Source organism: Mauremys mutica, chromosome 24 (genome assembly GCF_020497125.1).
Source record: "Mauremys mutica isolate MM-2020 ecotype Southern chromosome 24, ASM2049712v1, whole genome shotgun sequence".
NCBI classification, from domain to species: Eukaryota; Metazoa; Chordata; order Testudines; family Geoemydidae; genus Mauremys; species Mauremys mutica.
This window is the reverse complement of record NC_059095.1, coordinates 6,625,676-6,637,072: the sequence shown is the minus strand read 5'-3', so window position 1 is coordinate 6,637,072 and position 11,397 is coordinate 6,625,676. Positions and strand designations below refer to the sequence as shown.

At 54.8% G+C, this 11,397-nt stretch overlaps 1 protein-coding gene across 3 annotated transcripts in view; it reads right to left on the bottom strand.

Annotated features, from left to right (window-relative positions):
• Positions 1-1,295: 1,295 nt before the first annotated feature.
• CELF5 (CUGBP Elav-like family member 5) overlaps positions 1,296-11,397 on the bottom strand; it is a 58,260-nt gene continuing 48,158 nt past the window's right edge. For all 3 annotated transcript variants that reach the window (XM_044998768.1, XM_044998770.1, XM_044998769.1), the window contains 7 exons: positions 8,259-8,403; positions 7,721-7,867; positions 7,295-7,357; positions 7,122-7,205; positions 5,845-5,988; positions 4,597-4,760; positions 1,296-3,333 (listed from right to left, as the gene is read on the bottom strand). In XM_044998768.1, the coding sequence (XP_044854703.1) occupies positions 4,633-4,760; positions 5,845-5,988; positions 7,122-7,205; positions 7,295-7,357; positions 7,721-7,867; positions 8,259-8,403 (711 nt within the window). In that variant the 3' untranslated portion in view covers positions 1,296-3,333; positions 4,597-4,632. The remainder of the gene's footprint in view (positions 3,334-4,596; positions 4,761-5,844; positions 5,989-7,121; positions 7,206-7,294; positions 7,358-7,720; positions 7,868-8,258; positions 8,404-11,397) is intronic.

The following is an 11,397-nucleotide window of genomic DNA, read 5'->3' as shown; positions in this document are numbered from 1 at the left end:
GCAGGCCTGGTTTATAAACCTTAATTCCATTTTCAGAAGGGAAAACTGAAACCTACATGCAACATACCAGGGCTGAGCTAATCTCGAACACAAAATCCTGCTGTCCTGGGCTGACCACAGTCCTGCTTCCCTTATGCTACAGATCAGAGGAGGGGTTTTTTTCTTTCTTTCTTTCGCTCTCTCTCTCTTGGCAGGCTCAGATATTCTGGTGTAAGTTAATAGATGGGCCAGCGTCGAGTTTGAGTCCTGAAGGGCTGCTCCATTTTATTTACAGAGCTGCTGTGGGAACTAATCAGTTAAAAATAAAACAGCTGGACTTTGTAACTAACACATTAGAAGAGTGAGAGAAGACAGTGGCGGAAAGAAAAGCCCATTCGCCTTGTAGCTTATGGGTGTAGGTCACGGAGCCGGGGCCGGTTCTGCTCCACTGGGGCGCAGGCGATGCGGTTGGCTTTCAGAGGCTGCAGACCAACGTGTACGTTTCTGGCCAGCTCTCTTCAGCGAGACACCTAGAGCCGGGGCTGAAACCGCTTGCTGGCGCGACGTGGTGGCTAAAACACAGCGCAGGGAGTTGGGAACTGCCAGGTCAGTGCCTGGCCTCCATGTCCCCCGCTCTCAAATGCTGCCGCTCCCTGTCCCGCAGCGTTCACCAGGGCTGGGGCCACCAATAAACGGAGAGGTGCTGGGGCGACTATTCTGGGGAGGGTGCCATCGAACGCCCTAGACAGCTACTGCCCTTTAGGGATGCCTGTTCATAAGGACATTTGCTGGCACATACCCTACTTTCTGTCCGTTCCCACGTCTACAGGCCTTGCTGCATACAGAGGGAACCTAAGTACATGCTTGACTGTGGACCGGTGCTTAGGGTACAGTGCCACTGCAGCGGGCTGACATAATACCCAGCGTGGGGGCGACAGGCATGTGCTAGCTTTGATCAAGACAGTGCGCTAAAAACAGCAGCGTGGCCCTGGCAGCTCAAGTATGAGCCTGTTTGAGGTCTTAGGTAGGTGCTTAGAGGTCACAACACTCCTGCTGCCACGGCCACGCTGCAATCTTTAGTGCATAGCGCAACTAAAGCTAACCCGGGTACGTCTCCCTGAGCTGAGGGACTCACATCTCCCAGCTGCAGTGCAGATGTACCCCCAACTGATTTGCTGAATAGGGATGGCCTTAAGCCTGTATTTAAATGCTTTACTCATCTGGGGCCTTCCTGACTGTCTTCAAACCCAAGAAACCATTTGGCGAGGGACACAACCAACAGCCGAAAACCAGTTACTTAACAAGTAAAACTTTTATTAAATAAATTTCGGATTCTTTAGACCAGAGCGAGGAGTTTGACATTAAGACATAGCTTGAATCTCACCTGCAACACCGGATCGGTCACATTGGTAACTGTGATGGAAGAAACTGATCTTAGACACTTAGTTCAAACCAGCTCAACCTAAAATTTCCAAAGTCCTTATTTTTTTTTTTCGTTTTGTTGTTTGTTGGTAATATTTTTTTTTGTTCAAAATTTGATTAAAGTTCAAACTTCATGAAATCACTTGTAGCAGAAATAAAGAACATCGTACAAATCACGTACATAATAGATGTTAAGTATAAAAATGGTATTTACAATCAGTAAACATGGACGATAGAAACGCACAAGCTTTCAATACTTCATCCTCTCTCTCGTGTTCTCAGAATCAGACAGCGAGGGTTGGTGAAGATCCACAAATGTACCTTCTTAAAGAGCCTGGGCAACATCTGCACGTGGGAATCTGGAGAATGATGACAGATTATAAAGGTCCCAAGAGAAACTTAGTCCTCAGTGCTCTCTTCTAAACCTGCTACATCAGTCTTTCCCCACCAACCCTCTGCTGATGTTGTTTAAACACACGCGCACACACACACACAAACGCACGCAGACACGCACAGGAATGTTCTTCGCACATTAGCAAACTCTGGACTAGTTGTTCAGAAGTTGTTTTTTTTTCTTTTGCTTAAACTTATTTTGGTAGAACCTTAAAGGGACTCTTTCAAGTCGTTCAATGGATGCTGCTTGTCCATACGATCCCTACTTTAGGAGAGCTCCAATTAACCAAGCTCAGACCTGGGTTCTGTGCTTAAGTGTATCTATATCTATAGCTATATCTATATATGCTGCATACTGTATAATTTGTCCTTGGAGGGGCGGGGGAATGCTGAAAAAAACAGAACAACCTCTTTTACAATGTTATCCTCCGTGGATCTGCTCTGAAAAGCCTTGCGGAGGAGCTAAGAGGTCCTCAACTGGAGTAAACATCGTCGCCAATGGAATGTTTGGTTTGGAAATGCTAAACGCTTGATAAAGAGCTCTATGTTCTAGCTGGAACGTGGAGGCCATTTCAGGCTTCCATCTCTCTGCTGTAGGATTACAGCGCTGGCCTTTGATAGGTTGGGAAAAATTCCCTGTTGCCATGGAGAACGATGAAAGTCAAGGGTTCTTTGCTGAGCCACGGGGAAGGGATGCTGTTGCCGGAGATGAAGGGTAAAGGTACCTTATTTCCCATTCCAGGAGTGCTCAGGATGGGCTTCAGCGCCAAATCCCAGTAGCCTGGTCTCCAGAAGGCCTCCAAGAAGTAAGACTGAGAGCTCTCAGTAGCTTGAACCAAGCTGGTGCTAAGGTTGATGGGTGAGTGAATCTTGAGGTGGCCTCACCCCGTTCCTGGAGGTATATAGTTCGCTCTCTCCTCACCGCTTGCTAATACTAAGTGGAGAGAGGATCTCCCCATGGCCACGTCCTCTGACAACGTCCAGGCCCTTGTGCAGTCCCCGTAGAGGAAGTGCTGTCCCAGCAGTAACCCTTTTGCTCCTAACCCCTCCGGAGGTGAGGAGGAGGGAGTCTCTGAATGGAAAAGTTTGGTCCTGTGATTTACGTTAAAAAAAAATAGAGACTGTATATATATATATATATTATATATATATTTATATTTATATATGAAAGGGTGAAAGCCAAAATCCCGTGAGTTGCTGTGGTGACCTAGAGACGCAACAATTGAGTTTTCTTAGTCCACGGCACTCCACGCCTATCCCGAGCAGAAGGCAGCCTGGTCCCCATGAGTGTCGACTTCTCTGGCCCCTCCTCCCCCAGTAATGGTGGTGGTGGCAGCAGCCAGCTGTGACAAGACTCTTCCCGCTGGGTCGATGTCAAGCCTTCCAAAGCGTCTCTTCTCTTCGGAGCGTCACGTTTTCGGGGCGGGGGGGGCAGGGTGGGACGGAAAGGGGCGGTGTCAAAAGAGTTCTTAAATTTACTGGCCTCTCCTGAAATCAGCTTGAAGCAGAAGTTCTTCTTCCTCTGGATGGTTCCTTTGCCTGCAGGAAAAGAAGGTGGGAGGTTAGGAGGCCGTAGGTGAACATCAGGCTTCTCGTTGTCCTTCCCCTCCACTGGAGGAAAGTGACTCCATGTTATTAGGGTTCTCCCCACCCCTCCAGCCTTCCCTCAGCTCAGCGGTCTGAAGGCCCTGAACCCAACACCACTGGATGCCTGCGGGCTGAAGGGACAGCTTCATTAGCTCAAAGGCTGTACCAGCCTCAGAAGCCTTCATACATGGTCTAGCCACTAGAACATTGGGGGCAGACCCACACTGAAGGAGTATGGCTGACGCGGGCTGAGAACTTGTTTGGCTGCCAGCGAAGACGGGGCTTCGCTGCCTTCAGTCCTGTGGCAGCACGAAGTGCCCGGAACGTGCTCTGTAATGGGGGTGAAACAGCTCGCCCCACCCCATTAGAAACATCTAACGCGAGTGTTGGCGAGGGCCAGCCCCAAATGCAGCAGTAACACTAGTGCAAGTGGGCGCCTCCGCGCTGGCAGCCAAAGCAGGTACCAAGCCCAGTCTGAGGATGGCCAGGCGTGAGTGGTGGCTGACGTCCATCATCCGCTAACCATGTCCCTGCTGCAGCTGCGGCATCCCTACAGTTCTTAATGCAGCATCCCCAGGGAGAAGGGTTTCTCACATGGGAACAGCTGCAAAACCCAGCATTCGCTGGGTCCCTGATGCCACGCAAACTTCACCATGCTCCAGACCCCTCCACCAGTGCCCTCGCTAGCAAAACCCCTCCAGCCTAGGGTAGCCAACAGAGAAAAACAAGCTGTCACCGCAGAAGTTCAAACCATGGCCAGACTAAACAGCAGAAGTGGTGCCTCACCCCAGCCCCCTGTTCCTAACCCAATGTATTGTCCCGGAGTCCACAGAAAGCAGAGATGGAAGCTCTTTGGCTTTCTGGCTGTATTAGGACATAAGAACCCTGGGTCCCCGTCTACTCCACCCAGCTGGATTGTTCCCTCCAGTGAATGCTTCAGTCCATTTTTAAATGACCCAAGTGTTGTGGCTGCCACCACTTACCTTGGGAGACCGTGCCACAGGCTAAGCCCACGTCACGCGCACCGCCTGAAAACAATCTCTCGGGGTTAATACTTACCCCTAAAGCAGGGCAGTCAGGATGGACTGGGGCTGCCGAACAACTGAGAGCTGGTTAACCTGCTTCTGGCAAGGATCTCTCAGCTGCAGAGTCACAGGGCAGCGGTGGAGGTGGACCTGGGTGGAGGAGCAGGAGCCGGGCGGTCTAATGCTTTACCTGTGCTGCAGCACTGAATCCTGGCTTCACACACTGTCAGTAGGGGTGGCTGGCATCCTTGGGTCGTTTTAACTGAACCTTCAACCTCTTCATGCCGACCTGGAAGCCGTTCATGGCCTGGATGGCAGTCTGGGCACTGGACGGGTTGTCAAAGCTCACAAAACCTGCAGAACGAAGACCAGGGGCGGGGGGGGGGGCAGAGACTGTTGCAGTTTCTCATGGATCTAATGCCCCAGCGTCCGACTGGGATTACTGGGGGGCACTGGCCCAAATCCATCCACCTAGGATAGCCATGCCAGTAGAAAACATCCCACTTCCAGCTGCGACTGGGTGAAAGGCTGCGCCCCGGGCGACTAGATTTAGGCTCTGCCACAGTGATGGGCACCTTTGCGCTCTCCAGGCCTGACTGTTGAAATTCAGGCTATCTAGGAATGAGGCCGCATGCCTTGAAAAAATGCTCCAGCTGGGGGAAAAGGCAGCAGCCTGCCTGGTGAGCACCCCGGGTTCCACTCTGCACGGGCTCCCCGTTGACTACGGAGTCCAGTTCCAGGTCTCTGCCCTGCTATTCCATGGGATCAGCCTCTGCTGCCCGAGAGAAATCTCGTGCCCGGCAGCCATGATCTCCAAGTTCCATGGGTGCTGCTGAGCAGTAGCAGGAGGCTGGTGATGGCAGCAGACAGAACGGGCACAGGAGCTGGGCCTAGCCGGTGACATCTGCTCCCAGCAGAGAGGAGAGACACCCGCCCCCCAGATGTCGCCCTCCTCCGAGCCACAGTCAGTGCAAGTCTCAGCCCCTCCACCATAAATTCTGTGCGCGCACAGCAGCAGACACCCCTCCACCGGTTCACACTCATGCACAAACACCGAGCACACACACCAATAACCATAGCGACCGAAACAAGCCCCTATAAACGAACCACACCCTGTGTCCTCTAGGCTGGTGTGCTGACATATTGCTAGGGGGGAAGAGGCATGTATGTACCTACACTGATCGTGTGGACACACACACACACACACACACACACACAGCTGAGCTACTCTCTCACACTTCCGCTGTAGCCTCCACTCCACCCAGAACCGGGTGCAGGCCTTCGGGTTCCCCAAACGCCTCTAGAGCAGAGCGCTCCATGCCTCAGGGGAGTTCATCCCCTTTCCACCTCGTGCCCCAGATGGCTGCTGGCTCGTCCAGCCTTGCCCCCGCTCTGCCTCTCAGGGCCCCCTGTGGCTGCGGGAAAGGGGCTTGCTTACCAAAGCACTTGCTCTGGTTGGTGGCTCGGTCCATGAACACCTTGGAGGAGATAATGTTGCCGAAGGGCAGGAACATTTGCATCAGCTCGTTGTCCCCAAACTCCTGCGGGAGGTGGTAGATGAAGAGGTTGCAGCCTTCGGGACCTGCACTCAGGGACGGGGAAGGGGTGGGAGGGGACAGGACACGGGTGTGCACAACCGCCGAGGGAAAAGAGAAAGAAACGGGCTCAGCTCAGAGAACAGAGAACCTCTGATGGGCCACCTCCGCCTCCCAACCCCCCACTGCTCAGCTCTCACCAGCTCTGGATTTTGGGGGGGGGGTGCTCACAGGGCTGCCCCCCCAGCCACAGTTTGCCAACTACTTATCCCAGCAGTGCCCTGGCAACAACACATGACTGCAGGGTTCTGCAGAGCAGCTCTGGGTATCCCAGCCCCCAGTTCCCCACGGTGACACCGGACACCTCCCTCAGTGATGTGCCAGAGCCTGGGCACTGATGGGTTTGTTCCGTTTGCATGAACTTAGCCCTGGTGGAAGCCGTTGGGTTGAGAGCCCTGAGGACTCCTTGGCAAGGTCTGACCCTTGGATTTGAAGTCCCAGCTGAAAGACGACCACACGGTAAACCTCAAGGATTGCGCTGGACACGCCCGGGGGAGGGCTGAGCCGGGCAGCCTACAGATTACAATCCTGCTGCTTAAAGCAGTGACCCAGGCCCTCGATGGAGCCTGCTGCATTGAGCGGGGCTGGCTGGGGGAATCCACCAACGCTCCTCCCAGAGGAGCCGGGAGGAGCCGCTGCAGAGTGATGCCAGGGGCTCTCTCCCCATGCTGGGCCAGTCTCAGGGATCGGATTCAAACCTTTGGCATGGCAGGGCAGAGCAGTAACTGCGCTGCCAGTGCAGGGTGAGACCAAACTCCTCATCCCTTTCGGGTCACGTTATTGAAAGTGACAGGCTGAGAAACAAATCCCAAGGCTGTCCAAGGAGTGCAGAGACTTCACTGGAGTGCATCTCTTCCCTCTCTCTCCCTGCTCCTGATCCAGGCTTTCCACTGGCTGAAGGGGGCTTGTGCAACTGGCGCGGTTTGCTGGCCCCGACGCTGCCAGCTTTGAAGCCAAGCCATGGCTCCTATGTCGGGCTTCTCCAGGGCGCTGTGTGGAGCCTGCTCACCCTCCACGGGGGAGATCAGAGCCCACAAGGCTCAGCTCCCCCAAGGGAATCCCACGAGCGTCAGAGCGTCAGCCCCCCAGACCGGAGCTTCCCGTTGTCCCCAGTCCTCACCTTCTCGCTGCTGCTGCTGCAGGATGGGATGCGGCTGGGGGATGGTCTGGGCTATCGGGGTGATGGTCGTGGCCGGATACATGGCTGCGGTCAACGAGACGTAACAAACCAGTTATCCAACGGAACGCGAGCACAAGGGAAGGCTGGGGAGGGCCGGAAAAGGGGACAGGTACCTGCATACTGCTGAACCCCGGTAAAGGCTGGGTGCAAGGTCTCGGCCACCGAGGGGCTCTGAGCTGGAGCGAGGGAGAGAAAGAGAAAGGAATGAAAAGGGAATCGTGGGAGAGCTACACATGCGCTCCCTGACTCTGCCGCAAGCCCGAGGGACCCAGAGCGGCTGCCAGGAGCTATGAGAAACTCCTTGTTTGGGAAGCCAGGGACGGTTACTAGTTGTGGCTCCCCGAGGTCTCTGGTTTGTGATGCGTGGCTAAGCCCAGACACAGAGACGGGGAGAGAGAGAGACCTAGACCAAGCAGGGATGGGGAGCGGGAGGAGAGAGAACACACAGCACTTCACTGGGGAGATGGCGGAGTCGATCGGCTCGTCTGGCCCTACGAGCCGGGAAGATGGCAGTCAAGGGTCCTCCCCTCCCTCCATACCTGGGTAGGGCACGAGGCCGTTGGCGTAAACCGTCTCCAAGGTGGGATGGCCGCTCGGGAAAGGCACCACCCCGGTGAACCCGTTTGTGATTGGCGCTACCAGCCCCGGAACTGCAGCTGTGCCCAGGAGAGGAGGCGAGTGTAGCCCTGAGGGAAAAGGCAAACGAATCCCACGTTAGCTTGGCCTCCGCAACCCACCGACGACTCTGCCCAACGATTCATTATCATCTGGCTGGCACTGCTGCAAAGAAGCTCGCAACCATAGAACCACCGGACCAGGAGGGACCTTGAGAGGTGTCCTAGTCCAGACCCCTGGGCAGTGCCGTGGGGATAAGTGCACAATGCCACAGGCCTTTAGTAGGGCACTGCTGTAAAGGAGCTCGCAGCACTGGAGCTCTGCAGGCCAGGGATAGGCGGCTACTCTGTTGCCTAGCACAATGGGGCCTCGTTCTTGGTTGTTACCTAAACCCTGCATGGGTAAATCACAGTAATAACAGTAACTCTGCTCTACTCAGAGCTGAGAGTGGTGGGCCCCTACCTGAGGTCGGCGCAATCGGGGTGGCCGGTAGCCCGTTTAGACTGACGGCGCCGATCTGCTGGATGTGGCATGGGGAGAAGGTGACGCCTGGGCTCAGGTAGCTGCCGTGAGAGGTGGAGAGAACCGTCGTCTGCTGCTGCATCAGCTGTGAAATGAAGCGAAGAGACGTCCCTTCAGCCCTGGTGCCAGGGTACGTCTAAGAAGTTACTCAGCCCCGGGCTCCAGGGCCAGACACCCCCCTTCCCAGCCCCCATTCACACAGCGCCCACATGCTAACCACACCCCAGCGACTAACTCAGCCACAGGATCTGAGAGGCAGGTTTCATCTCTGACAAGCCACTAGGGGGCACCAGATTCCAGGAATCCACCCCAAATTCTAGCGCTCAGACAGCTGCTAAGGGAGGGCGCAGCCTGGCTGGCCAGGCCCTCCCTGGTGATGGGGCTAGGCCGGAGCATCCTTGCTCCCTGGATACTCACCTGAGCGACGGCTCCTGCAGGGCCAGCTCCAGGCCAGCAAGGCACCGCAAACACAACCTCGCAGACAAACCCCTCCGAGCTTCAACCCCCAACTGGCTCCCGGGGACGTGATCCTGGGTCTGATTCAGCAGAGGAAGGAGCCGATTCCCTGCAGCTGGGTTGGGATGCGGCCGGACAAGCTCCCGGGAAGAGCCGCTCCCAAGAGGTTTATGCCAATGTCTGACCCAAACCTTGGCCTCGACTGAGCTCCCAAACGCCAGGCTAAGCCAGATCCAGCTCTTAACACCACCCCTCCTCTCTGGCCCCGCTCTGTAGTACTGTAACAAATCCACTGCCTCCTGGGCCGTTTCTGTGCTGCACACCATGACCCCTCATGGCAGCAGCCAGGCTAGCACTTGAGGATCTTCCTGCTCTGAAAACAGAGTTTGAGCTAAAGGAGAATCACTGTTAGCAGTATGGGGTCAATGACACCCAGTTGAAAAGCTCTGATTTCTGTTCCACAAAGGGCAGCGGTACCGCATACATATTCACCAGCTCATTACAAGAGAAGCCCACAGGCACTTGGATGCGTTGTGTGGTGATAGAACCGCCTCCACCCCACGCTCCTCCTCCCAGTCTTGTCTTCAGCTACTCACGAAGGGAGCCCTTATAAATGAACCAGACAAGTGAGAGAGGTGAAAGGACCAGTAAGGCATTTCCTCTCCCACCAGGGGACCAGTGGGACCAGCATTCCTTAGCGCGGGGTCCGGTATGGTTTTCACTAGCCCGAAGGATGGGAACTCCACGAGGCAGCTCTGTGAGATCGCTCTTCTCACACCCTGCCCATTGCCAGGAGCCGGCTGCTATACATTTGTATTTTGCTCAGACACATGCAGTCCCTTTTAGCCTCCACACTAACAACACACAGCACTCGCTGGGGCTGAGATCACATCACAGACTTTGCCATACAAAATCAGAGCAATTTTGCCTCCAGAAGCAGCCTCCGCCTGGTGCCTCAGGGGAAGGCAAACTCCCTTGCCCCCATAATGCACCTGGCTAACTAGGCAGTGATGCACATTGGGGTAGGAGAGGGGGAGGAAGGGGAAATTCTTCCTGACCCCTGCGGCCATCCATTGATGCTCTGAAGCATGAGATTTGATTACGTAGATCTTAGCACAAATAGCTGCAAAAGTCATGAATGGCCACCAAATTATCCAGCCCCTGTGATAGCATCGGACGCCATCGTTTCTCACAGGCAAGAATGACAGTGAATAAATGGTGCGACATTTGCAGGGAGGAAGACGATCCACGTTGCCCAGGCTGGGAGCTAATGAGCCGGAGAGAACCCCAAGATCTGTCTATGTCCAGAAGCCTCAGTACAGAATCCCCTTATATTCACTCCCCTCCTGTCTCTTCTCAAGTCTAATGGATACTGCATCAACTTAACTCACCCCCTTAAGAAGACTGAGCATATTCAGAGCCTTTGCAACCAATGTGGCCCAGAGATCAGCACACACAGGGGACCGAAGCAGTGAGTTCTAGAGTCAAGGAGCTGGTAGCTCCTAGACGTATAAATCTAGCTTGAGCACCTCATCCGATCACTGCTGTTGAGTCAAAATAGGAGTTGGCTAAGCTGTGGCGTTAATGTCTCTTTATAGTGGCACGAGCAAGGCCTGCTGGAGCAGTATTCAGCTCAGCAGGGTAGCAGTGGGATGGGTGGGAGAATCATAGAATCACAGACACGTCAGGCTGGAAGGGACCTCAAGAGGTCATCTCACCCAGCCCCCTGTGCTCAGGCAGGACCAAGTAAACCTAGCTTTGGAGCTCCCAGGAGATCTATGGGGGTGGACAGGGACTTAATAAAGTGTTTTGGCTTCTGGGTAGAAAATTCCCTTCCCTGCAGGCGCCTGCACATCGCACACACCACCCGTGTCGCTTATCCATGCAGGGCGCAATATTGGTGGGAAAGAGGGTGCAGTCTGACTGCCACCTCCTCCCACCCCAAAGGAAATGCCCCAGGTGAGGAGAGGGAACCCCGCACAATGGCCACCACCCCAGGGCCTCTGCGCAGAGCCCCCTACATGCTAATGGGAAGGCCACAGAGCCGCCATCTAGGACATCACATGGATGCTCCCCGGAAGAAGCTGCTTGTCTGCCTATGAACCTGGGTTGTCACTATTCCCGCCCGTGCGGCTTTTCCAGTGGCCCCCACGTCTAAGCCAAGCGGGGAGAAGTTGGGATTGGGAGTGTCGTGGGTATCTCAGGAGGTAGAACAAGAGATGGTATCAAACCAATACCCCAGGTTGGTGCTACGTGGCGCTGTGCTCCTGGAGGTGCTGCCTTTGGGAGGTGATGTTAAGCCAAGTTTTAACCACTCATGGCCCTTACTCAGGGTCACAACTGTTTTCCTTCTCTGCCCTGTGTAGGGGATTACCATCCCCATCGTTCTAACCCGTCTGATCGCTTCGGCCCAGAGACCCAGCGAGTCACACGCTGGCGAAAAACTGCCGGCGTATTACGGAGCAGCCAGATCAGAAGAGGTTCCCTTGGGATCATGCAGCGCCACCATCCCTTGCGGCACCGAGACATTCTAATAACGGCGTCCGCTTGGCCAGGGAGAAGCCACAAGTGTCACATCTTCCGCGTCGGTGCTGCCCTGGAAAAACTTGTCGCCGTTCCAGAG